This window comes from Ascaphus truei, unplaced genomic scaffold (assembly GCF_040206685.1).
Source record: "Ascaphus truei isolate aAscTru1 unplaced genomic scaffold, aAscTru1.hap1 HAP1_SCAFFOLD_957, whole genome shotgun sequence".
NCBI lineage: Eukaryota > Metazoa > Chordata > Amphibia > Anura > Ascaphidae > Ascaphus > Ascaphus truei.
This window is the reverse complement of record NW_027457296.1, coordinates 84,222-111,248: the sequence shown is the minus strand read 5'-3', so window position 1 is coordinate 111,248 and position 27,027 is coordinate 84,222. Positions and strand designations below refer to the sequence as shown.

The 27,027-nt window shown below is 49.3% G+C and overlaps 2 protein-coding genes and 1 long non-coding RNA gene across 7 annotated transcripts in view; 2 read left to right on the top strand and 1 right to left on the bottom strand.

Annotated features, from left to right (window-relative positions):
• The window catches only part of USP43 (ubiquitin specific peptidase 43), a gene marked incomplete at its 5' end in the record, with an annotated part of 40,398 nt that extends 28,086 nt beyond the window's left edge, over positions 1-12,312 (top strand). Inside the window, 11 exon segments of the mRNA XM_075585151.1 lie at positions 1,312-1,407; positions 1,487-1,539; positions 2,403-2,438; positions 2,725-2,749; positions 2,751-2,789; positions 2,791-2,808; positions 2,810-2,854; positions 4,073-4,421; positions 7,303-7,461; positions 8,313-8,468; positions 8,774-12,312. Coding sequence (XP_075441266.1) covers positions 1,312-1,407; positions 1,487-1,539; positions 2,403-2,438; positions 2,725-2,749; positions 2,751-2,789; positions 2,791-2,808; positions 2,810-2,854; positions 4,073-4,421; positions 7,303-7,461; positions 8,313-8,468; positions 8,774-9,819 — 2,022 coding nt within the window.
• A 1,645-nt stretch (positions 12,313-13,957) lies between these two features.
• Positions 13,958-26,562, top strand: LOC142486573 (testis-expressed protein 47-like). Of its 2 annotated transcripts, XM_075585162.1 has the most exons (8): positions 13,958-14,776; positions 15,146-15,218; positions 16,003-16,106; positions 16,807-16,871; positions 17,825-18,026; positions 18,468-18,578; positions 20,611-20,767; positions 23,418-26,562. In XM_075585162.1, the coding sequence occupies exons 1-8, from the start codon at positions 14,651-14,653 to the stop codon at positions 23,468-23,470; spliced, it is 891 nt and encodes a 296-aa protein (XP_075441277.1). In that variant the 5' UTR covers positions 13,958-14,650; the 3' UTR covers positions 23,471-26,562. The 2 variants fall into 2 exon arrangements, with proteins under 2 accessions (XP_075441277.1, XP_075441278.1); XM_075585163.1 differs by lacking the exon at positions 18,468-18,578 and having other exon boundaries at positions 13,963-14,776.
• On the bottom strand, positions 16,677-20,391 carry LOC142486574 (uncharacterized). 4 transcript variants are annotated; one of them, XR_012799032.1, is made up of 5 exons: positions 20,305-20,391; positions 19,853-19,905; positions 18,418-18,563; positions 17,093-17,263; positions 16,677-16,842 (listed from the first exon to the last, which is right to left on the bottom strand). It is a non-coding gene; the product is annotated as an uncharacterized LOC142486574 (long non-coding RNA). The 4 variants fall into 4 exon arrangements; XR_012799034.1 differs by lacking the exon at positions 20,305-20,391 and adding an exon at positions 20,113-20,178; XR_012799033.1 differs by lacking the exon at positions 20,305-20,391 and adding an exon at positions 20,081-20,148.
• Positions 26,563-27,027: the final 465 nt, after the last annotated feature.

Genomic DNA, 27,027 nt, shown 5'->3' with positions numbered 1-27,027 from the left:
TATCTTTGCGTGCATCACGCCGGTCAGTCGTAGCAGAGAGATAATCCAGAGATTAGATGCGGTGCACAGCTGAAAAAACGGGGCCAGCACCAATAGTAACGGGGAATGTGTGTGTAAGAATTTTGGGGGCGGATCTAGTCAGCGGATTTCTGTGGATCAGTGTCACTGTAAGGGATCCGGTCTTGGGTTTGGCTGGAACTCTTACATGGCTGTAGAGGTTCCAGGCAAATCTCTCCCTGAACAGCATTTGGAATCAGCTGTTTCTGAACTCAGACTCCAGTTTGTCTTGATGCTGCTTTCGGAGCAGCTCAGCACCTATAGGCTGTCCGTGCTATTTAGGGTCAGCCATCCCACCAGGAAAGGGCAGAGCATAATTCTTGTATCCCTTGAGGACTTTAATTCCTGTAACCTGTGCTTGTCACAAGCACCTCTGCCTGGCCTGTCTTGGCCTTCTTGAGCTGAAGCTTCCTGTTTCCTGAAGCTTCCTCCATCCAGAGGCCGTTCCTGTGCTGAAGCCTCAGTGCTGAAGCTTCCCGTTTTCCGGAAGACTCCTTCATCCAGAGGCCGTTCAGCTGCTGAAACTTCTCTGTTTTCTGAAGTCTTCGCCCATCACTGTGCTGAAGCTCATATACTGAAGCTCCTTAGAGTAACGTTTCGTTATGAGGCACAGATTTATCTCTTCCCGTTTAGAGTAACGTCTCGTTAGGAGGCCGGATTTATGGATCTGGGCCAGAGAGGGGAAGATACAGAGACACAGAGGGAAACGTATGGAGAACGTGTGATCAGAGAGACAGAGGGAGACATATGGAGAACGTGTGATCAGAGAGACAGAGAGAGACGTATGGAGAACTTGTGTGTGATCAGAGAGACAGGGAGACGTATGGAGAACGTGTATGATCAGAGAGAGAGACAGGGAGACGTATGGAGAACGTGTGTGATCAGAGAGACAGGGAGACGTATGGAGAACGTGTGTGATCAGAGAGACAGGGAGACGTATGGAGAACGTGTATGATCAGAGAGACGGAGACGTATGGAGAACGTGTGATCAGAGAGAGTCGGAGTTCCCCTTTCCCAGCAGACGCGGTGAATCTTTGCACCTATCGGACACCCAGCGCTTGTAATCACCGATAGTCACTGCTGGTGTTTCTGAAACAGGAACGGGTCTGACCAATAATGGGAACGTGTCCAAGGCGATTGAAATGTTTCTGCTACTGCCGGGGACACGCCGGCCGCCCATGGGCAAGATAGGGGCGTCAAGTCACGCCATAGGAATTTGTTGTAACTCCTTCCCTCCCATCTCCCCCTCTGCAGAACGGCGGTGTCCCCTTCCATATCCGGGTGGCGGGAGGTCCCGTCACCGGAAGCTACCTCTCCCCTAAAGACGTGCGGCCCCTTAACCACCCCGCCGTTGATCGGTGAGTCCAGTTTAAACCCCTTTTCCCTGCAATGCGTTGGCGGCGGTACGAGCGAAGAAGAGACCTGTGAGGTTTGTAAAGCTTTGCGCACTTCAGGAGGGGGCCCAAGATAAATAAAATCACAGTGATACTCAGTATCATTATACAGAGGTGGCCTGAAGGACCCGTCCCACTGATGACCTGCGTTCCATCACATTTTTTATTTATCCGCCATAGAGTAATCTTTGTATTATTTATTTGAGACGTGCAGCCACCTCCGGGGGTGGAATACTGTCACTCAGCAGAGATCAGACATGTCAACTTCCCCTGGTTATTTGGGAGTTTTTGCGATCTTTAAATCTGTCGTTTTTATAAAAAAAAACAAAGAAAAAAATCCCCCCTTTAATATGAGCATCAATACAAGCCACACAATGATAAGTAATTAGCTAAGTTGCCGATTGATCAGTGAAGATTTCGGCTCGGGGGTTCACTAAATGGCTGTCAGTGCAGCAGAAAAGGACCAAAGATGCAAAGTTCTGTGGGGGAAGATCATGTGACCAGGCAGTCATTAGATACAATTGGTGCACTGCTAGAGAAAGGGCAGGGCTCAAAAAGGGGTGTGCCAGAGCCTGTTTCAGAAGAGGAAGGGGATGTGACTTTATAAATGGTTGCTATAGAAACAAAACATGCTTGTTACATAATAATACATAAAAAAATGTCATTCAGAAGTTGTTTAAAAAATAAAAAAATGCTACAAAATATTTCTCATAGTACAGAACTGATTTATTATTTAAAAAAAAAAAAAAAAAAACACATGTAGGATATTGCTTGGTCTGCAGCTTTAACATCAGCATCTCGCTGCAAAGCACTCTGGCAGAGAAAGGGTTATTCACCGCCGGTCCTACGCGCTCCTATTCTGGGCAGTGGCTGCCACCCTGTGGGTACACTGAGGTATTGCAACCATAATAATAATGATGATTTTGTCCACCTAATAGGAATTTGTGGAAGCTGACCGTGGGAGTGGGACCCTAAGGCCAAAGAGCGGTGAGTCAGCAGCTAAACCACAAATACATTTTTAAAATAAACCACCCCCTAAATACATACAACCCCCTCCTCCCAAATGCATACAAATCCCCCCAAAATACATGTAAAAAAAAAAACACCCCCAAATATGTGTATAGATGACTTATGTGTCGCTGTGTGTGTATATGTGTGTACAGATGACTGATGTGTCGCTGTGTGTGTGTATTTGTGTATTAGAGGACTGATGTCACTGTGTGTGTGTGTGTGTATATGTGTGTACAGATGCTGATGTGTCGCTGTGTGTTAGCTTGTTTGGGAGTATACAGGAGGAGGGTTGTCCAGGACGCTGAGTCCGTGCGGAGCCAGCAGCTGACAACATCAGCAGCAGAGTTTGCACACTGGATGAGTGCTTTCATCTCTACACCAAGGAGGAGCAGGTATTGGACAGCAGGGGGTGCGGGGGGGGGGGGGGGGGAGAGGAGGGAGAAGCAGGTATTGGACAGCGGGGGGGAGGGAGGTGCAGTTATTGGACAGCGGGGGGAGGGGAGGCGCAGGTATCGGACAGCGGGGGGTGAAATTCAAAATGTACAGAGTTCTCTGGGACTGAAGGGATTAAAATGGGAAGCGGTAAAAATGGCCGAGGCTAGTGTACACTCGCCAAAAATGTACAGAGTTCTCTGGGACTGAAGGGATTAAAATGGAAGCGGTAAAAATGGCCGAGGCTAGTGTACACTCGCCAGAGTGCCAATGATATCAGTGTGCTGCTGCTGCAGTTCCTGTATATCAAACTACAAGAGGTACAAAAACATAATATCCACTCACATGCCGTGTGCACCAAGCATCCCCAACGCATTTCGGGACCGGCTGCCGAAGGAAGGGTCAGTTGGGCCCCAAAACGCGCTGGGGAGGGAGTGAAGGTAAAATAGTCTCATAAGGCTGATATCTCACGTGAATAAATACACGCGTGGTAGCAGACAACACGTGGGTCCCACATTGTTTTAAAGCAAGCATTACAGATGGTAGAGAGGGTGAATACTTTGCAGACGAGCCGTGTATGGAGACGGAGACATTTTAGTCTGAAGCTCGGTATAAAAGAGACATTTCCTCCGTGTTTTACGAGTATAAAGGTAGTAGCCCTGGGTGATGGTATTAAGATCTGAAAGACCATCCTGCGAAAGGTCAGTGTTGCCAGCAGCAGAGAAGGCGCCCAAGCTCAGCGTGACATTTTCCACCGGTCCGGGTCAGTCCCTGCATTGAAGTGAAAGCACTTTGTCATGCACCAGCTCGTCCCCTTATCAGATTCACAGCGCCGAGCGCGTTTCGTGGCTTTTAGGCTGAGGAGTCTTAACGCCCAACCACCCGTGCCGTTGGCGGTTTAACACATCTTGCTTTGGGCAGGGAGCAGCTAACGCCGGTGGTACGTTGGAGCGATTCCAAACGAGCGGTGATTGGGGGTGGAGTCCCAATGGCGGCCATACGCGCCGTAGTGGTACGGTGGACGTAGAAATAATATATCCTAACAGTGGCACACACCCACCACTGTCTTTCACCCCCCCCCTTAAACTGTGATAGTCCAAGTGGGGTAGTGCGCGGATCGGCACTATCGGAGTAAGATGAATAACATCTGAGTGCTGCCTTGTGTCCCTTGCTCCCAGTTGGCTCCTGATGATGCGTGGAGGTGTCCGCACTGTAAGGTGCTGCAGCAAGGGACGGTCAAGCTCAGCCTCTGGACCCTGCCGGACGTCCTCATCATTCACCTGAAGCGGTTCCGGCAGGTCGGGGGGAGGAGGAACAAGCTGTCCACGCTGGTCAGTTTCCCCCTGAGCGGGATGGACATGGCGCCACACCTGGTCAAGAGAGGCCAGGGGGCCAGGAGCATGCTGGGACCGTGGGCATCCTGTGAGCGCCCTCAGGGCCAGCCGGAGGACGGGCAGCTTGATGTTCTGTACGACCTCTACGGTGTGTGTAATCACCACGGGAGCTTGCAGGGCGGTCATTATACCGGTGAGAGGCCTTATACACTCATATTACTCCAGTGTGTGTGTGTGTGTAATCACCACGGGAGCTTGCAGGGCGGTCATTATACCGGTGAGAGGCCTTATACACTCATATTACTCCGCTGTGTGTGTGTGTGTGTGTGTACTGTGTTTCAACACAGTACAGATACCTCTACATCAAAATATGGAAGGTACATTATATATATATATATATATATATATATATTAGTGCAGAATAAATGAGTTCTTCAGTATTAGTTGATACCTTTTTTTAGCGAGCGCCCGGGACACAGCGGGGGACTCTCACCTCCCCACGGCTCTCACCACCCATAGGCCACTCCCTCACCCGGTGCTCACCCCCCCCTCCCCGCTCACCCCCCCCTGCTCACCCCCCCCACACACAGAGCACGCGGCTCTCCCCGTCCCAGAGGCCGCTCCTCCGCCTGTCTCCGCCTCTCCCCACGGGAGGCACAGCACCTCCTCACCAGAGCGTCTCAGCCTCTCCACGGAGGAGCCCGAGGTGGAGGAAGAGGAGCGCGGCCGTGTGCAAGGTGAGGAAACACAGGGGAATGGGTTATTTAACGCGTCCAAGACTCACCCTGCCCTTTGCCCCCCCCTACCGTCCCTGCCCCCCATCCCCCTGCCCTCCCTCCCAATGCCCTTTGCCTCCCCTGCCCTCCCTCCCAATGCCCTTCCTGCCCTCCTTCCCCCCCTGCCCTCCCTCCCCCTGACCTTTGCCCCCTGCCCTCCCTCCCCCTGCCCTTTGCCCCCCCTGCCCTCCCTCCCCCTGACCTTTTCCCCCCCTGCCCTTTGCCCCCCCTGCCCTTTGCCCCCCCTGCCCTTTGCCCCCCCTGCCCCTGCCCTTTGCCCCCCTCCCCCTGACCTTTGCCCTCCCTCCCCCTGACCTTTGCCTCCCTGCCCTCCCGCCCCCTGACCTTTGCGCCCCCGCTCTCCCTCCCCCTGACCTTTGCCCCCCGCCCTCCCTCCCCCTGACCTTTGCCCCCCGCCCTCCCTCCCCCTGACCTTTGCCCCCCGCCCTCCCTCCCCCTGACCTTTGCCCCCCGCCCTCCCTCCCCCTGACCTTTGACCCCCTGCCCTCCCTCCCCCTGACCTTTGACCCCTGCCCCCCCTGCCCTCTTGCCTCCCCTGCCCCCCTCCCTCCCCTCTTGCCCCTCCCTGCCCCCCTCCCTCCCCTCTTGCCCCTCCCTGCCCTCTTGCCCCTCCCTGCCCTCTTGCCCCTCCCTGCCCTTAGACCCCCCGCCCCTCCCTGCCCTTTGGCCTCTTGCCCCCCTCCCTGCCCTCTTGCTCCCCCCCCTGCCCTCTTGCTCCCCCCCCCTGCCCTCTTGCTCCCCCCCCCTGCCCTCTTGCTCCCCCCCCTGCCCTCTTGCTCCCCCCCCTGCCCTCTTGCTCCCCCCCTGCCCTCTTGCTCCCCCCCCTGCCCTCTTGCTCCCCCCCTGCCCTCTTGCTCCCCCCCTGCCCTCTTGCTCCCCCCCTGCCCTCTTGCTCCCCCCCCTGCCCTCTTGCCCCCTCCCTCCCTGCCCTCTTGCCCCCCTCCCTGCCCTCTTGCCCCCCCTGCCCTTTGCCCCCTCCCTACCTGCCCTCTTGCCCCCCCTGCCCTTTGCCCCCTCCCTACCTGCCCCCTCCCTACCTGCCCTCTTGCCCTTTGCCCCCCTCCCAAATGCCCCCTCCCAAATGCCCCCCTGCCCTTAGACCCCCCCCGCCCCTCCCTGTCCTTAGCCCTCCCACCCCTCCCTGCCCTTTGCCCCCCCTGCCCCTCCCTGCCCTTTGCCCCCCCTGCCCCTCCCTGCCCTTTGCCCCCCCCGCCCCTCCCTGCCCTTTGCCCCCCCCGCCCCTCCCTGCCCTTTGCCCCCCCCGCCCCTCCCTGCCCTTTGCCCCCCCCGCCCCTCCCTGCCCTTTGCCCCCCCCGCCCCTCCCTGCCTTTGCCCCCCCGCCCCTCCCTGCCCTTTGCCCCCCCGCCCCTCCCTGCCCTTTGCCCCCCGCCCCTCCCTGCCCTTTGCCCCCCTGCCCCTCCCTGCCCTTTGCCCCCCCGCCCCTCTGCCCCCCCCCCCGCCCCTCTGCCCCCCGCCCCTCCGTGCCCTTTGCCCCCCCCGCCCCTCCGTGCCCTTTGCCCCCCCCGCCCCTCCATGCCCTTTGCCCCCCTGCCCTTTACCCTCCCCGCCCTTCCACCTCAAACCCACCTTAGCAAACTTGACACCCTCTACAATTAAATTTGTCGTTTTGTTCTCCAATGCAACTACAACACACATCACTGCGAAATGCTCAAAGAACTAGATTGGTCATTACTCGAGTCTAGGCGCAAAGTTCACCTTTCCTGTCTTGCCTTTAAATTCTTTATGGGCAAACTACCCGTCTCTCTGAACAAGCTCCTCACCCCTACCACACGCAGCATTTATCCTCTGAGATCTGACTCCAAAAGACTGTTCATGGTCCCAAGGCTCAACAAAGTATCCGGCCGTTCCTCCTTCTCTTACCGTGCACCCCAAAACTGGAACAACCTACCGGAGACTCTCACATCCACCACCAGTTTAAGTTCTTTCAAATCTAAGGCTGTCTCACACTTTAACGTGGTCTGTAACTGTTTCATACGCTCATAATATATATTATCTCTAACTGTGCATGCAATGTCTTGTATATAATGTATACCCTGTTTATTTATGTACTGTAACTGTATTTGTAACCATGTATTATTTGTCTTAACTCTGTGCCCAGGACATACTTGAAAACGAGAGGTACTCTCACTGTATTACTTCCTGGTAAAATATTTTATAAATAAAATAAATAAATGTATATATCTGTATATGTAAACCAGCAAAAGAGGGGAGAGAGGATAAGCTCTGGTATATAAGCGCTTATTGTTATGTTGCCAGCGTACTGCAGGAACTCGCTGGACTCTCGCTGGTACGGCTACGATGACAGCAGCGTGGAGCCCGTCCCACAGGAAGAGGTGTCCACGCGTGGTGCTTACATCCTGTTCTACCAGAAAAGGAACACAATCCCAGCCTGGTCGGCTAGCAGCTCCGTGAGAGGTAACGCCCATCGCGTGGTGCGGAGGCACAGGCACGGCGCCCGGAGAGACACTCCATGTTATTATCGCCATATGACGCAAAGAATAGACCCGCGAGGTTTCCAGAAGTGCACTTGAATTATATCAATTTGCCTCTCTGCGGATCCATGGGGACCTGCAACATCATATATATATTTACAGAGATACACCTCCATCTCACATACACTTGAAGAGACCTGTGAGGTTTCCACACATACACTTAAATTCTAGCGGTATATCGCCCTGTGGGACCCGACGTGCAATGTTTATATATCTATATTATATAGAAAATATATCAAACATGGCGAGTGCACGTATGATAAGAAATAAATACCCAAACCTCCGGTGATCATAGTAAGTATATCGTGTTCCTTCCTAATCATAACCAACATTTCGGTCCTCTAAGACAGGGGGGCTCAACGCCAGCCCTCAAGACCGCCCACCCAACAGGTCAGTTTTTTAGAATATCCCTGCTTCAGCACAGGTGGCTCAATCTGGCTCACTGCTTCAGCACAGGTGGCTCAGTCAAAGACTGAGCCACTGATTGAGCCACCTATGCTGAAGCTTGAATATCCTTCACACCTGACCTGTTGAGGGGTCTTGAGAACTTGAGTTTAGCCCCGCTGCTCTAAGGGACCCTCTTCCGGGTGTAAGCCACGAATAATGTTGGTACAAATACACCTCCCTCTCACACATTCGAAGAAGAGACCTATGAGCATTATGGGCAGACAAGGAGGGCCAATTGGGTCTTCACTCATGCATAGGTGTTGACTACATTGCGGACGAAGGCGCCGTACGTAGACGACATCGGCAAATACTTCCTTTACCTTGCAGGTTCCACCAGCTCATCCATGTCCAATCACTGGGTCCTGAGACTGAGCGGCAGTAACAGAGAGAGCCTGGTCTCGCCTTGTATTAACACCGGCGCCCCTCTGCCCCAAGCCCCAGACTCCCCCGTGTTCATCGACAAGGCGTCGCACGTAGACAAAGGTTTGTGTCTTCCCATGTTGTATACCATCTATAGAAGAAACGGCTTCGATATAAGGCTTTATATTATCTGTATAACACATTACCAGACAATCCACATCTTTCCTCTTCTAGCAGGAACACCTTTCTATTCAAAACTACATTTTTATTTCGAGTGTACGCTCTTGGGGGGTTCATTTCCATGTTCATTGTAGAAGAGACTCGATAACTGAATTTTGGGGAACTGTGGTTTGTTACAATCGGATTATTAAATACCCTTTTGATGCCCAAGGTTTAAATAACTTGTATTTCCCTCCTACTTTCTGCAGGAGGCATCGAATCAAGGCCGTTTGGCCGTGGAATGAAGGGACGCAGTGCCAGTATGAAGGTGTCTTCTATTTCCAAACTCAAGCTGGGCATCAGTAAAGCGATGCCTTTACGGTGGTCATTTGGTTCGAGGGACAGGCCACAGCATGTGACCGGCGAACTGGTGGAGTATTTGGAATCTGGACGCAGACCCAAATATACCAACGAGTCCATTGTCCCCCTGATGACTGGTGCTGCCAATACCGAAAAAGGACATCCAAAGCCAAACCCCGCTAAGGTTCAAGACGCCAATGGTGCGGCACGGAGCAACGTTAATCCCCATGGGATGGCAGCAACCAGCACTGCAGTAAGTCAGAATAAGCAGATGGCGTCGTCTTCAAAGATGGACACCCTGAGAGGTAAGCCGAAGGACAAGGTGAACCTCCGGCAAACGGGGAAGGCAGAAGGACCAGCTCAGCAAAAACACACTGACACAAGGACAAGTGATGACCGATCAGGAATAAGCTTATCCACTGCCGGCAACTTTTTAAAAGGCAAAGCATCATCAGGGAAAAAGGTAGATAGCAACCAAAGAAACCTTACCAAGAATGGAGATAACACGAGGCCAAGTGCTTCGAAAGCAGAAGGACAGCAGGAAGGGAGGCTTACAAAGTTGCGGTCCAGCGTCACGAAGGAGCCCAAGAAGAAGAGTGTACATGAGAGCCCCAATGTATCGGAGCTGCCCAACGGAGCATCCAGGACTTCCTTATCCAATGGGGTTTTGGGAGAAGGGAGGACTTGTGGCACAATGCCAAGTCGGCACAAGGAGAATCTCGCCAATGGCATGTCCCAAGCGGATATCAAACGAACTCACAGCTCAACCAATATCCAGAACAAGGTGGACTGGACTCTGAACCGATCCGCCTCCCTTCACAAGAATGGAAGTGCCTCTCACCAGCCACCCCGGCTGGTGTCCACGGAGAAGTCGTCCTCCAGCACGCTGCAAAGAATGAGATACCACACGTCCTCTCTGGGAAGGAAAAAGTCAGTGCCCGAATCCAGCTTTTGAGATGGGGTTTCAGAACCTGGTGGAGACCCGTGCTGGAGAAGCTGTTTTAGTACCGGAGCACTGTACACAGAGGCCTTGCTTCACCGTCCTGTAAAGTCGGCTTCTCCGTGCTTCGGAAGATCTTGGAGCTGAGATCTTCCTGACCAATGGAAAGGCAACGTCACAGCATATTAAAGAGAGATCTATGGGGGGGGGGGGGGATTGCTGGGGATCTAGTTATCATGCTGTCCGCACTAGCAACGCACCTCTGAATGACTGTATTTCCATGTTGGTAACACCCACCCAGTACTTTCACCCATATGACGTGGGTGCCTTGGTGACACCAAGTTTAGACCACCAATAAAAGCCACGGCAAAAGATCACATAAAAACCCATATAACCAGCCCCAGACAGAAGTCCGAGCACGTATTGGTACTAAGACGAGTATGACCCGCGACTCTTCTGCCATCAGCCAAGACAAGGGCTTCTCAAGTCCAGTTCAAGATCATCCCTGCCCCCCCAACAGGTCAGGTTTGAAGGATATCCCTGCTTCAGCACAGGTGGCTCAATCAGTTATCCGCTAAACTGAACTAGTTCCGATCGGGCACTACCGCGCAGAAACTTTTGCTGACTTGAATGGTAGTTTCCATGCAGTATTTCCCGATCAGCACTATCGCAGTTTAACGAGGAACCTCCTAAAAATGAGCTCTGTGTTTACCCGAGAAGAGAAAAAGCTTTTTCGCTGATTTCATTCCAGTCTTGAACCCAAATCAGTTTTATAGGATGTGATACGGAGAGCAGTAAGCTGGGGACGGATGAAGGAGCAAAAGTTAAAGAAATCCTCATCTTTCTTACACCCCCTTAGTCGAACCGCATTATTTTCAGCTCTGGGGACCCCTAATTAACGGTATTACTTCCTGCTTGCTTGGCAGGGATTTAAAAATGGCCACCAAACAGGAAGCTTTTAAAATGCCTTTTTGTTTTCCCTGGAGGGACTGAACTGAAATTCGTTAGTTGCACCCCTGTTAATTCTGTCTTAACGTACAACACAATATCAAGAGTTTAATGTTTAGCAATTGTTTCATATTTAATATACAAGTCCACACTGGAAAGTAACATTGTCGCATAGCAGAAGTGGCGAGTATCCATGTGTTATGCTCGGGTTAGGGGTTGCGTTTATCTGGCCCGGCCCAAATCAAATAATAAGTACAGGTGGTCCTCGGTATCCGCTGTTTCATTTTCCGACGAACGGATTATCCGACGCGTCACAATGTATTTCCGCGAAACGCGTTATCCGACCCATCGCAATACATTCCGCGGAACGCATTACCCGCCATCGGAACGCATTACCCGGCACGTCACGATGTATTTCCGCGGAACGCATTATCGGACGTCGGAACGCATTAACCGACACGTCACAATACATTCCGCGGAATGCTTTATCGGACGTCGCAACGGATTATCCGACGCATCACAATACATTCCGCGGAACGCATTACCCGCCATCGGAAAGGAATTCCCCGGAACGTCATAATGTATTTCCGCGGAACGCATTATCCGACACGTCACAATACATTACGCGAAACGCATTATCTGATGTCGGAACGCATTATTGGACGTCGCAACGGATTATCCGACACGTCACAATAAATTCCGCGGAACGCATTATCGGACGGCGCAACGGATTATCCGACGCACGCAGCCGCGGATTTACATTGGATTTGCTATCCGACGGATGGCTATCTGCCGCGGTTTGGCGGAACGGATTCTGCTGGATGACCGCCTGTACTTGTAAAAGTATTAATATTCAAACCCAATTTGCTCTCGGTCTGAAAACAGAGCATAAACTGGACGGAAACATTCGCAAAACGAGGATTTTCCCACACACACACACACACACACACACACACACACACACACACACACACACACACACACACACACACACAGACAGAGATCTGGAATCTCATTGTGAAGTTCTTGGCATTCCCTGTGTGTATCCTGAGGCTTCTTTATAACGCAGACACACCGCAGGGCCACTTACTGCGCAGAAATACACCGAAAAGGCTTTTTCCTAATGCACATTCAGTCTGTAAAACCCCGGGCTTCTCTGCTCCTTCCAGAACGGCAAAATCAAACTTACGCTTTTGCCTGCTTTTCCGTGTTTTGTTAGAATACTGGGCCGCGACGTGCTTGCGATGTACAGGAAACGGTAACCCCTGTCGTAACATAGCAAGCCCATCCAACACCAAAAGGGTTAACCTTTGGGAAGTGAAGGCTTCTGGGAGAGGACTATTATTTTCTGAAAACCGGTTTCTGTGCCTTTTTTAACAGAAGCATTTTATGAAAACATACTCGGTATTGCTATATGGATGCTGTGTGTTCATTGTCAGACATCCTGAAACAAAGTGCAAATATCCAGGTGGGCACATGAAGAATACAAGTATTTATTAAATATGTAAAAAAAAAAAAAAAAAATGATTGTTTTATATAAGAATACTTTATTTTTAAAAATGCCTTGAAAAGGGAACTATTTTGGTAAAGTCAAAAATAAAAACCAGATGTGTTTTTAATAAGAAGTTCTATGCAATAAAGAGTTGTTATATTGAATTTTTTGTATGTGCATTTCCCACTTTATCCGTTTCTTAATTAAAATAATTAAAAGTGTCTATGAAAAAAATACCCGATTTAAGTGTTTTCTTTCAAAGATTAGCAGGAGCTTAGTTGTAAAATCTCTCTTCTAAAGCTAATTAAAGTGCTTTTTTTTATACCAATTTACATAATCTGTAGAATGATTGAAGGGAGAAATAACTGCATTAAAGATTTGTTAAAATGAACAAAAACAGTTTCTATTAAGGGGCCAGTCCCTCCTAGGGGCTAAGTGTAGTAAAGGCAGTTACAGGGTTAAGGGGTCAGTCTCTCCTAGGGGCAAAGTGTACTAATGGCAGTGACAGGGTTAAGGGGCCAGTCTCTCCTAGGAGCAAAGTGTACTAATGGCAGTGACATTGTTAAGGGGCCAGTCTCTCCTAGGAGCAAAGTGTATTAATGGCAGTGACAGGGTTAAGGGGTCAGTCTCTCCTAGGGGCAAAGTGTACTAATGGCAGTGACAGGGTTAAGGGGCCAGTCTCTCCTAGGGGCAAAGTGTACTAATGGCAGTGACAGGGTTAAGGGATCAGCCCCTCCTAGGGGCAAAGTGTACTAATGGCAGTGACATGGTTAAGGGGTCAGTCCCTCCTAGGGGCAAAGTGTACTAATGGCAGTGACATGTTAAGGGGCCAGTCTCTCCTAGGAGCAAAGTGTACTAATGGCAGTGACAGGGTTAAGGGGCCAGTCTCTCCTAGGAGCAAAGTGTACTAATGGCAGTGACAGGGTTAAGGGGTCAGTCCCTCCTAGGGGCAAAGTGTACTAATGGCAGTGACAGGGTTAAGGGGTCAGTCTCTCCTAGGAGCAAAGTGTACTAATGGCAGTGACAGGGTTAAGGGGTCAGTCTCTCCTAGGAGCAAAGTGTACTAATGGCAGTGACATGGTTAAGGGGTCAGTCCCTCCTAGGGGCAAAGTGTACTAATGGCAGTGACATGGTTAAGGGGTCAGTCCCTCCTAGGGGCAAAGTGTACTAATGGCAGTGACATGTTAAGGGGCCAGTCTCTCCTAGGAGCAAAGTGTACTAATGGCAGTGACAGGGTTAAGGGGTCAGTCCCTCCTAGGGGCAAAGTGTACTAATGGCAGTGACAGGGTTAAGGGGTCAGTCCCTCCTAGGGGCAAAGTGTGCTAATGGCAGTGACAGGGTTAAGGCAGGGGCGTAACTTCACTACTGAAAAACCCTGCACGGCGGGCGTCAGAAGTTTGACCCGCTCAGAAATCGGCACCAATTTGTGTATCCGCCCGCGTGGCTCCAGCTTCCCACCCACCCAGGACCTGAGGCCATGCCATCATCCCACATACTGTAACAAGGTAAGAGGGGAGGAGTGAGTAAAAAGGGGGATTGAGTGAGAAAGGAGGGGGAGGGGAGAGTGAAAGGAGGGGGAGGGGAGAGTGAAAGGAGGGGGAGGGGAGAGTGAGAGAGGAGGGGGGGAGTGAGAAAGGAGGGGTGGGACAGTGAGAAAGGAGGGGGGGACAGTGAGAAAGGAGGGGGAGAAAGAGTAGGGGTATAGAGTGAGAAGAGGGGGAGAACGAGAGGAAGTGGGAGAGAGAGTGGGAAAGAAGGGGGGAGAGAGAGTGAGAAAAGAGGAGTGAAAGTTAGAGAGTTGGGGAGAGTAAGAGAGGGGGTGAAAGTCGGGGGAAGTGCCATTAAAATGACTGTGAATAAGCAGCTAATTACCGGGGACTTAGCATGTTGCTCGGGCAACAGGTGTGCAACACAGCAGATACCGCACAATGCCAGCACGCCCGTACACAGGCATTCCGCAGCGTCTCCCAGGGGCTGGACACCCGGTTACTAAGTTACCGCCGGCGTGTGCAAACTTACAGCGCGGTAAACACAGCACATTTGTACGGGATTTTTGAACCGTAAACCTAATTTTTTTTTTTTTATTCTTCTTGCTCTTTTCAAAGGTGATATTTGATTTTATTAGCACAAAACGTTGTCATTTCAAACAAACTTTCCGAGGCGGCAGAGTCTTTTTTCTTGCGGTAAAACTAATTGAATTTGTACATTTTTGATCCGGCTACTAAGAAAAAAATAACCGGAATCATAGAAATAAAAGGTTTTTTTTCTGCTGCCTAATTTTAAAAAAAATGATCGGATTGTTACGTTGAACGCTGAGAACGGCGGAGATTATTTTGCTTTTCTGACGTTTGTTTGCCTTTATTTTATTCCCGCATTTTTGAACGAGAGTCGGAGCATCGCTCCGGAATGGAGGATTATGGGAGAGCGCGAGCGGGGACGAAAAAACCGGAACCGGCGGCAGAAAAAGTGGGAAAGAGTTTCTTCCACCAGCTAATCCACAAAAGAATGGTTCTGAACGGTAAAGACGATCCGGTAAGTGCGATTTCAAACTAACGGGTGTATGTTAACCCCCTATGTACCAGGGCACTTAAACGGTTAACCCCTTAGATTGCAGAGGTACAACAGAAGTTTAAACCCCCCCAAAATATTTAGGATTTTTAAGACATCCCTTGTAATCTTTGAGGAACTACGATGCTTCAACATTAGTGCGACTAAATTATAGCTAATTTGGGGGGTGGGGGGCGTTTGTAATCGGAAGAAATGTTGGTAAAGTGCACGTATACTCTGCATCTCTTTATAACGCAGCATGTTCATTTTAGAGGGGCAGGGAGAAACATCTGCTGCCTGGGGGTTAACTGTACATTAAGGAAGGAATAAATCAAAGATATTCTTTCTGCTTAGAAATCGCTTCTTCATCGGCTGGTTTTTGTGTCCAAAATCTCGACAGAACTGGCAGATAAGAGGCACCTCGGAGGTACGTTACCCTACAGCCAGTGGCTAATCTGCGGCCGACGTTTTACTTGTAATGCTTTTTAATGCAGCATGCAATCGTTTTAGGTTCATGGGACAGTCCCTCCTAGGGGCAAAGTGTACTAATGGCAGTGACAGGGTTAAGGGGTCAGTCCCTCCTAGGGGCAAAGTGTACTAATGGCAGTGACAGGGTTAAGGGGTCAGTCCCTCCTAGGGGCAAAGTGTACTAATGGCAGTGACAGGGTTAAGGGGTCAGTCCCTCCTAGGGGCAAAGTGTACTAATGGCAGTGACATGGTTAAGGGGTCAGTCCCTCCTAGGGGCAACGTGTACTAATGGCAGTGACAGGGTTAAGGGGTCAGTCCCTCCTAGGGGCAAAGTGTACTAATGGCAGTGACAGGGTTAAGGGGTCAGTCTCTCCTAGGGGCAAAGTGTACTAATGGCAGTGACATGGTTAAGGGGTCAGTCCGTTCTAGGGGCAAAGTGTACTAATGGCAGTGACATGGTTAAGCGGACGGTGCCTCCTAGGGGCAAAGTGTACTAATGGCAGTGACAGGGTTAGGGGTACCGCTAGCTGAAAATAGTGGCGTTTGGATTAGGGGGACCCCTAATCCCACCCTGTAAAAAAAATGTGGGGGCTGAGTATCTTTGCGTCTCATTAATTTGGAGTCCGTGTCACCAGTGGGCAAAGCATTTCTTTTTTTTGGGGGTGGGGGTCAGGGGTTAACCCTTCAAGTGACAAAGTAACAGCGTGAAAGCGGGGAAGTCTCAGTTTTGCGTTCTCGCGCAGAATACTGGGAGCGCCAGTTCCACCATTTCCAGGACGACTGCCACGGAGAGGGCGTCACGGGGACCCTGCTGCTCTACCCGTCATACACCATTCATGTCCTAGAGGTAGGGAAGACGTCAACATCTTTAACCCTTATGCTGCCAGAAGGGACCTGCCACGCCTTGCTTAGCGTGTAATAATTCTCTGTCCCCACGTATGGGATAAAGCAAGGGAGGCCAACTCCAGTCATCTCGGGCCACCAACAGGTCAGGTTTTAAGGATATCCCTGCTTCAGCACAGGTGGCTCAATCAGTGGCTGAGCCGACGACTTTGATTACCTTTACTGAAAACTAATTACAGAAGCTGCCCAGGGTTCATTAAATGGCCGCCTTTCAGTTTCAATCAATCAATCTTTCAGATACTGTAACTATCTGCAGCTACAATGTATTCTTATATTACGAAGGTAACATTGACTATTGTTACAGTTTGCAGCTCAACCTGCTGCGAACAGTGGCAACAAATTATCACAAACAGGAAAGTGTTACAAAGATCTTGCACTGCTGGGGAGGTGGCTAAACCTGCTATAGAAATCAAAGGATGCTCAGTATAATAACACTCATTAAAAATGGCATTACGAGATTAATAATAATAATAATAATAATAAGTTAAAAGATGCAGTAAGTATTATCGAATAATACAGAATGGATTTATTAACAAACACACGTGTGGGGTATTTCTGGGATTACCCCTTTACCCCAGGAGTGTGTGCGGCTGGTTGCGGAGGGGGGTTCTGTTTTGACGCATTGTCTTGTCCTCGTGTCGCAGTCCAGCAGTGACGTCCTTTATTGCGTGCTGCGGCAGCTGAGAAGTATGAAGGCGAGCGGTGACAGGTGAGCGCGACCCCCGGCCGTGAATGGGTTAAGTAGATCTGGTGTTATTCACCGGTGGTGCAAAGTCTGAGTATTGATGCGGTTGAGGGGGGCTGGATTCACATGCCCCCCGCCCCACAAGACCTCCCCCCTTTTATATACCAGAATGGAAAGCAGGGGGTCCCCAAACTGAACCGTGTTCATTTCAGCACTGGGTACCCCCTTCTTCCTGAGATACTTGCCGGGAAAGGTAGCGCCGGTTACTCCGTGGTGGTGTTGTGTGACGTCGCAGCTTCCTGTTGGGAGCCTTTCTCTTGCCCTTTAAGGAACAGAGCGGCGCTATGTTCAGCGGGAATTATCTTGGGAACCAGGGGGCGCCCGGAGCTGAAAATAATGCGTTTTAGCCCCAGGGGCTTCTCACCCATGTACAAAAAAAAAAAAAAAGAAACGGGGTGTTACAAACAGGGAGAACTGTTCCTTTAAGGTAATTTTAATGGCAAATAGTACATTTCTGCACCTAAAACCGCAAGCCCCAAAATGTAATGTTCCTATACCTTATTAAGGTGCCCCTGTGTGGTTTGGATGGAGTTTAATAATACTGCCTAATTAGCCACCCAACTATAAACCAAAATAATAATATAATAATGCATATTATCATCGTCCCCCATGATCTTCCCATCATTCCCCATGATCTTCCAAATACACACACACACACACACACACACACACACCTATTACTATCCTTATTACAAGTATCCAATCATTGTAATTATTATTTTGTATTGTACAAATTATATATATATAGTTTTACAAATGCAAGACACATTAATTAGGGGTACTGCTACTTTCCACTGAACCCCTTTGTTCCAGGAGAGCTTGAAGACCCCCTATGAACCCGTTTTCTCATACTGTATGAACCCCCCATTTTCTCATCTGAACCCCCATTTCTCGCCCGTGATCCCCCGTTTTCTCAGGGCTCTGGTGCTGGACCCAAAGATCCTGGTGATGTCGCACAACATTCCCCGGCGGTTATTCAGCCAGTGGAGTTATAAAGTCCTAGATGTCCCCGCGCAGCACCTGGGGGTCCAGTACAGCGAGGAGGCCACGGAGAGCATCATCAGCGAATGTCTGAGCAAGCTGCTAAAGATCGGGAAGCACCTTACCAAGTACCCCAAGGTCAGCCGCGCAGGGGGCGGGGCAGGCGCGCCGGTTTCTGCCAGCACCTCCAGGTGTGAGCTACTTCTGCGCGGATTTGGGATTATCGGTGGATGGTTGAAGGGATGGTCTCTAGAGGTCATATAGAGCAGGGGGCTCCCCGCCAGTCCTCAAGCCTCCCCCAACAGGTCCGTTTCTCAGGATATCCCAGCTTCAGCACAGGTGGCTCAATCTGTTCAGTTGAAGACTGAGCCTCTGATTGAGCCAAATGTGCTGAAGCTGGGATAACCTGACCTGTTGGGGGGGTTGGGGCTGGGGTTGAGCCCCCTGATACAGAGGTTGCACGTTACAAATAATAATTAGCATAAAAATATATTGGCACTGGGTTACGAATGTGGGTCACTCGCGTTACCTGTACTTCTCCGATAATTTATCATCGATGCACCTTCTCTTTGGCCCAAGTCAGCCTCCTGGACGATCCCCCAGCATGCACATGGCAATGACCCGATCTTTAACATGATGAGAACAGCAACTCCGGGTCAGAACAGTAACAACTTTCTGTTGGATTCAACGGTAATCATGACACAGTATTACCTGAAGAACTCTGCTCAGGGCGCTCTCATCTCTGCCCCCGTTGTCTCCACGGCTCCCTCCAAATTTGGAACCTTTTTTTTGCCCACAGTTATAGACTTTAATGGATGATGTATCAAGGCAGATTTGGAACAAAATTGTCACACATTGTCACATAGATTATAATGAGATTGATCAAACTCTACAGTTCTGAGGGTTAATTTTTAAAATGGTAACTCCCCCCTCCCCCCAACTCCTCCTACTGACTCTCCCCATGGTGCATGCTGGGGCAGAGACGCAGAATGTGGCACATCTCATTATAATCTGTGCACCATGTAACTCCCCCCAACTCCTCCTACTGACTCTCCCCAAGGTGCATGCTGGGACAGAGACGCAGAATGTGATGCATCTCATTATAATCTGTGCACAGTGTAACTCCCCCCAACTCCTCCTACTGACTCTCCCCAAAGTGCAAGCTGGGACAGAGACGCAGAATGTGATACATCTCATTATAATCTGTGCACCATGTAACTCCCCCAACTCCTCCTACTGACTCTCCCCAAGGTGCAAGCTGGGGCAGAGATGCAGAATGTGATACATCTCATTATAATCTGTGCATCATGTAACTCCCCCAACTCCTCCTACTGACTCTCCCCAAGGTGCAAGCTGGGGCAGAGACGCAGAATGTGATACATCTCATTATAATCTGTGCCCCATGTAACTCCCCCAACTCCTCCTACTGACTCTCCCCAAGGTGCAAGCTGGGGCAGAGACGCAGAATGTGATACATCTCATTATAATCTGTGCCCCATGTAACCCCCCCAACTCCTCCTACTGACTCTCCCCAAGGGGCAAGCTGGGGCAGAGACGCAGAATGTGATACATCTCATTATAATCTGTGCACCATGTAACTCTCCCCAACTCCTCCTACTGACTCTCCCCAAGGGGCAAGCTGGGGCAGAGACGCAGAATGTGATACATCTCATTATAATCTGTGCACCATATAACTCCCCCCAACTCCTCCTACTGACTCTCCCCAAGGTGCATGCTGGGGCAGAGACGCAGAATGTGACACATCTCATTATAATCTGTGCACCATGTAACTCCCCCAACTCCTCCTACTGACTCTCCCCAAGGTGCAAGCTGGGGCAGAGACGCAGAATGTGATACATCTCATTATAATCTGTGCACCATATAACTCCCCCAACTCCTCCTACTGACTCTCCCCAAGGTGCAAGTCTGAAATGAAAACGCTATATTTAGATGACGCTACTTACTGGCCGCGGTCACATCTCCGAGACGCTGGACATGGCGGCACACCGAGGGGAAACTGTGGGAAGATTAAACTGGATTATTTTGTGGACATATTAAACACACAACCTAACCGCTTCCTATGACTGAATTCAGATGAAAGTTATTTTGAATCGTAGCCTGTCGTTAGCGGCAAGTAACATAATAAACAGACGCATAACTAATTATTTTCCCCCCAGGAACCGCGCTCTCACCTTTTATTTCCCCCCAGGAACCACTCTCTCACCTTTTATTTCCCCCCAGGAACCGCGCTCCCACCTTTTATTTCCCCCCAGGAACCGCGCTCTCACCTTTTATCTCCCCCCAGGAACCGCGCTCTCACCTTTTATTTCCCCCCAGGAACCGTGCTCTCACCTTTTATTTCCCCACAAGAACCGTGCTCTCACCTTTTATTTCCCCCCAGGAATCGCGCTCTCACCTTTTATTTCCCCCCAGGAACCGGGCTCTCACTTTTTATCTCCCCCCAGGAACCGGGCTCTCACTTTTTATCTCCCCCCAGGAACCGCGCTCTCACCTTTTATTTCCCCCCAGGAACCGGGCTCACTTTTTATTTCCCCCCAGGAACCGCGCTCCCCCTTTTATTTCCCCCCAGGAACCGCGCTCCCACCTTTTTATCTCCCCCCAGGAACCGCGCTCCCACTTTTTATTTCCCCCCAGGAACCGCGTTCCCACTTTTTATTTCCCCCCAGGAACCGCGCTCCCACATTTTTAATGTATTTTGCAGGGATCCAAAAACATCCCGGACTCTGTGTTTGAGAAGGTGCCGGAGTTAATTGTCCCTCAGGCGTCCATCTGCCACCTCCTGCAGTGTAAGGAACTTCTCACCCCGGAGCAGTTCCTGCAGGCGTACGACGCACCGGTCAACATTCTCCTGGACTCTGGTACGTCCTTTCTCGCCGCAGGGGCCCCTTGTTATCCCGCCGCCGCTGGCGCCTTCTTGTAAAAGAGAAAACTCGGGGAACGGGATACGGTTTTTCTTTAACCAAGTAAAGGGACGATGCTAAATTAACCCCTTCCGTGCCTGCAAGTTGTGCGTTGTAGGCCTCTCTGGCGCGGAAGGGGTTAAAAAAATACAAATCATAAACTGCGGGTTTACGGCGGACAGCTTCCCCGATGAGAAAAAAAATCCAGATTAACCCCCCGGATGCCAGGGGGGAAAGAAAACTGTGCAGAATAGCGCAGAATAGGAGCCGGGCATCCCTGCGAAGGGTTACACTCAGCAGGCCTGCACAACTCCAGTCCTCGAGGACTGCAAACAGGCCAGGTTTTCAGGATATCCCTACTTCAGCACAGCTGGCTCAATTAGTGGCTCAGTATGACTCAGCCCCTAATTGAGCCAGCTGTGCTGAAGTAGGGATATCCTGAAAACCTGGCCTGTTTGCGGCCCTCGAGGACTGGAGTTGTGCAGGCCTGGGTTACAGGCAAGCTGCAGGTTCCGATGGTGGGCAGGAGGGGGCGCTGAAGGACCGATGCACGCTGTATGCAAGGTTTGCGTGCGGCAATGTTCTTTCAGCAGTGAAAGGGTTAATGACAGGACCGATGTGCAACTTTTTCACTAACCAGAAGAAACGCGTCCCCCCTCCCCCTCCCGTCCCCTCTTTCCCCCTCCCCCCCCCCTTTCCCCCTCCCCGGCCAGAATTTTTGCAGAAATTGTCAAGCTTCGGCAAAATCCGGCAAAGTGTTAATAGTCAGGAAAATGCATCGGCCTTTTGAATATTGTAACATTGCATTTCTTGGCAACAATTTCATTAAGAGATTTGACTCGTTTTCCAGCTGCGTTGACCTATTGCGCATAAATTCACGAAAAACGCAACAATCTGCGAGGCCCTTTAGAGATCAATAAAACTTTACTAATTTATTTATTTCATAATTGGAATAATAAAACACGCGTGTGTGTGTGTGTGTGTGTCAGTATATTCCAGTGGTTTATTTATGAGATAAACATTTAAAAGGATTTATTTGGCATGCCCTATTACTGCCGGTAATCATTGGATTTGTGGGAATGAAGATAACTGCGATGTTCCTGCAAAGGAAGTCACTGCATTCAGGAGTTTAAGGTGCATTCCCTTCATGGACCTAATTGCAGGGACATGTCTAAGGGATCTTATCTGGTAACTGGTATATACTTCATACCCAAATCTGACACGTCTGTGTATACTGAATGTATTTGTTAGAGGGATACTTGGGAAGGGTGTGATCTCTTTTGTGGGATGTCACTGTGTGATCAGCAAGTGCTTGTACAGTTCCACCTCTCTCTCTCTCTCTCTCTCCCCCCCTTATCTTTATCGGCTCTCTGATAAGGACAAGGGAGAGGGGAGGGGGGACTCTTGATTTACAGTACAAACACTTCCCCTAAGAAATTCAACTGGCTGATTATGTGGGATTACACCTTTTAAAGGGACATGTCTGGTTCGAGAACGTTTTGGGGGACACTGCTAATGTAACACGTCTGCTGTTTATCTGGTTAAAGGGCATGTGTTTGGGAGTGATAACCAAACCACTGTGTAGGCTCCTACTAGCGAGAGGAAGGTACAGTAATGCATGTTATGTGTCCCCATTACCACCTCGCTAACACTGCAGGGGTTATGCTGCCTGTGCCCTAATACAGCGGTTTCCTACCTTATTACCCCTAATAAATCTTTTCGTCGACTCAGTCTATCGCTAACACTGTGTGACCGATCCCAGGCAGTATAGGGTCCTGAGCTCGTGGGGGGAACAAATGCTTAATAATCTCCTCAAACCGCCCCTCAGTGTGTGCAGGCAGCATAGGGGGTATAGCTGTCACTCACTGCGGGAGCTTCCAAAGTCACGTCCCACAATGCCTTGCTCCTATGGATGCAAAGCATTGTGGGGAACAAGTTTGGAAGCTCCTGCTGTAATTGACAGTTATACCGCTCACTCTAAAGGTGCAGTTTGGGGTCTTAGTAAGTGCGCAGGACCCCACTATACTGCCTGGGAGCCACCAGATTAGATTTCTTCTTCTGCTGAACCCCTTAGAGACACCACCAACCCCTTGGGGTTCCCAAACCCAGCTGGGAATCACTTCCCTAGTAGAAGTAGAAGCATGTTTAACGATTTAGTGGCATGCCCATAGATTTAGCTATTAACTCTATATAGTAAATTCAACGCATACTTTGGCAAATTGCAATGGCTTGTGTGTCATGGTCACAGGTACCATGTTATGCCTTTGTCACCATGTTGCAGGAGATACATGTTTGGGAAGTCATAGGTTCCTTCCGTGTTTATGTCCCATAGTAGGACTAAGATGTCATGGGTTGTAGAGGTCCTGTTTTCTGTCTGTTACGGTATGAGAATCCCATTTGGTATCTTAGAAGTCCTGGTGTCACCCTAAATGGAGTAACTGTCACCTATCTCACCCTTGGGTGGGAAGAACAGACTCCACAGGCCTTGCACTGCTTAGTAAATCTGCCCCTTTAGTTTCTGGAAGTATTAAAATAACCTATTAAAAAAACAGCTCGTGTTGGAGATGAAAAGGAGTTCTTTTTAATGTCTCTCCTTCTTGTTTTTCAGATCGGGTCTGGCCCACACCTGTTCACTTAAAGGCCGTAGAGACAAAATCCTAGTGGTTACACCGAGACCTAAAGATGCTGCAACTTGATAACAATGAAACAAAGTGATGTCTGCTTCCATGTGTCCTATTCCCAGATTCAACATTATTCCGCTACCCTGCCTGCAACGCATTGCAAAGGGGTTAAAATGTGAGGTTGCTATTGCGGAAGTACAGAGGTAGCTTTAAAGTGTAGTTCCAATTACAGTAGCAACATGTTCGTGTCAAAAAAGTGAAAGTACTCAGACATTTAACACCTTTCCTACAGTTTCTAACAGTGGTTTTCCCAATAAAAAAAAAAGCACAACAGCAAATATCACAGAAAATGTCACGTGGAATCAGAAAGAGACCAAAACACAGGGTTATACCAGAACAGTTGCTTACTGCTGCCTCCGGGAGATACAGGGATCGCTCCATTGCCGATGTTTGTCTGTTGCTGTGCTTTGCTGAAAATGCGGTTACCCTTCTTGTGGAATCAATTCAGTGTTCACATATATACACCATATCCTTCCACTCACCTGAGCTCAAGGTTACCTGCTCATTGATAGACATCCAAAGTGTCAGAGCTGGGAGAGTTCTTTATTACCGTCTCCCAGCTGTACAACCAGCGCAAGGAAATGGTGCCAAACTTATCAGAGGAAAAACCCACAATTGATCTAAATGAGATATGTTGTTTTCTTTCATAGATCTGGTGGGGTTTTGGGCCGCTGAGAGGCTACAAATGAATCCTTTTCGTATAGACCATTTTAACAGAATCAGGTCTCTTGGAAACCCTCCACTTCGGCTTAGAGCATTATTTTTCAACCAGGGTTCCCCGGGCATACGTAAAGGGTTCCCTGCAATGTTCAGGTAATTTGAAAATTGTACAAAATACAGAAGAATTTACAATGTATCGGATCTCAGACGCGCTATTAGAGAGGGTTGGGGTTCCTTACAATGCATCTGATCTCAGGCGCGCTATTAGAGAGGGTTGGGGTTCCTTACAATGTATCGGATCTCAGACACGTGCTATTAGAGGGTTGGGGTTCCTTACAATGCATCTGATCTCAGGCGCGCTATTAGAGAGGGTTGGGGTTCCTTACAATGTATCGTATCTCTGACGCGCTATTAGAGAGGGTCGGGGTTCCTTACATTGCATCTGATCTCAGGCGCGCTATTAGAGAGGGTTGGGGTTCCTTACAATGCATCTGATCTCAGACGCGCTATTAGAGAGGGTCGGGGTTCCTCACAATGCATCTGATCTCAGACGCGCTATTAGAGAGGGTTGGGGTTCCTTACAATGCATCTGATCTCAGACGCGCTATTAGAGAGGGTTGGGGTTCCTCACAATGCATCTGATCTCAGACGCGCTATTAGAGAGGGTTGGGGTTCCTCACAATGCATCTGATCTCAGACGCGCTATTAGAGAGGGTCGGGGTTCCTCACAATGCATCTGATCTCAGACGCGCTATTAGAGAGGGTTGGGGTTCCTCACAATGCATCTGATCTCAGTCGCGCTATTAGAGGGGGTCGGGGTTCTGCAGAATTACATCATATAATTATAGGCTTCCTTAACAAAAAAAAGGATGGAAACCACTGGCTTAGATGTTCTGGGGTCGGTTTGTGTATTAGAGTATAAGTAGCTGGAGCTAAAGCCAGGACCGTGTGAATTAAAACCCCACATCTTCACTTCTCTGCCACATGTTCTCTGTGAAAGCGAAAGCAGATTCTGCTCCCTTTTCGCGTGGACATACTACAATGTGAATGAATATGATCTGCTGTGCGGAAAAACGCGATAGAAAAATTGCACAGAATTGCGCTGTGCCAGGTACACTAGGTTTGGCTTACATCTGTACAATGTAGCGTGTTTATACTGAAATTGGTTGGTCGCTGACCCTTCAAGCAGCGAAGACGATACAGTTACATACCGTAGAATAAAATAATAACTAATAATAATAAGGGATATATAAAATAAAAAAAGAATCACAGTGCAATATTTTGTTTGGTTGTTTTTTTAATTCTTTTTAACTTAAAAAAGACATTTTGGGGAGTGTGCTGGCTCCTGGGAGAAGCTGTAGGCTTGACCAGTTGGTTTGATTACAGATATATGCACTGATACAATATATTGATCTGCAGCATATCACACATTTAGACACAAGAGACACAGCTTGGGGATGAACCCACGTGAAATCCATTGGCCGTTGGAAGGTCTTACAACACACTGCTCAAGAAATGATAAAAATATATATATTTAGGTTGTGTTTCTTATACATGATGTTCTGATCATTTTACTGTATCAGTGGTCAGTGTCTTAAATGGAGTTTAAAGTGTTGCCTACATGGATGATGCTGTACAAAAATAAAATTGCTTTACCATGATACTTCTGTATACGTGCAGCCATTTCTGGGGTGGAATCGGTGCATAGCAGACAGAACAGGGTAGGGACGCAAAATGGGACAAATAGCAAAATACAGATAAAAGGGTTTGTTCAAGATCACGCAAACCAAAAGATGCTTAGGTTGTAATCGAACCTTGTGAGGCCCAAACCCATATTTCAACCTTATGCCAGACTTCCTCCCAACGGGTTTTTCCGACCACTCCAGCAGCTAAATGGTGCGTTCCAGGTGTGCCACAATCACATGTCCACCGCCATTTACAATCCTTTATGTTTGGGGTCTGCCAGCACAATAGGTTTCATTGACCTCGCTCTCTGTGGAAAGGTTAATTTTCCAAGTTCTGGACAACCCATCATTCGTGGTTCCATAGCGTCATCCACCTATGCTGTCTTTGCCGAAGTTGCCCCAGAGAGGAAAGATGGGGTCAGAGGGAGTTGATCTGATTATAAGGCAGGCAAGGGATATGAAAAGATGGGAGTATATAAGGCGGATTCTTTTCTACTTGTTTTTTTAGGTCATGTAATCTGTGGTTATATTCAACAGCGGAGCACTCATTACGCTGGAAACTAGTAAATACTGAGAGGGCGAGAGAGAAAGAGAGGAAAGGGAGGGAAGAGGTGGAGGGCAAAGTGATAAAAGGGAAAGACAGGTGGGAGAAGAGAGGAGATAGAGGGAAGGAGGGAAGAAGAAACAGAAGAAAGGGTGGGGAAGATTGGGAGAAGAGGAAGGGAGACGGAGGGGAGAAAAAGAGAGAGGAAAGGAGGGGAGAAGAAACCGAAGAAAGGGTGGTGAAGATTGGGAGAAGAGGGAGACGAGGAGAGAGAGGGAAGGAGAGAAGAAACAAGAAAGGGTGGTGAAGATTGGGAGAAGTGGAAGGGAGACACGGAGAGAGAGAAAGAGGGGAGAAGAAACAAGAAAGGGTGGTGAAGATTGGGAGAAGTGGAGAGATAGTGAATGAGAGAGGGAAAGAGAATAGGAACGAGAGAGGCTTATGGGGAGGAGAGAAGGTAGAAAGTAACAGTACTTGCAGAAGGAAACACAGGAGAGAGATGGACGCAGGATAGCTGGTGAGTGGTGGACAAGGGGAGATAGCTTGGTTTATTCATTCTATTATTTACAACTCTCCTGGAAAATACACAACTCTCTGCTCTCCCAGTAACCTTTATGGTGTGGTATGGGTTTTTTTTTACATTATACA

Coding starts and splice junctions, on each gene's coding strand:
- LOC142486573 (XM_075585162.1), top strand. CDS start 14,651: ATGGAGGATTATGGGAGAGCGCGAGCGGGGACGAAAAAACCGGAACCG. Junction 14,777..15,145: donor TGAACGGTAAAGACGATCCG/GTAAGTGCGATT, acceptor CTTTCTGCTTAG/AAATCGCTTCTTCATCGGCT. Junction 18,027..18,467: donor ACCTTACCAAGTACCCCAAG/GTCAGCCGCGCA, acceptor CTTTGGCCCAAG/TCAGCCTCCTGGACGATCCC.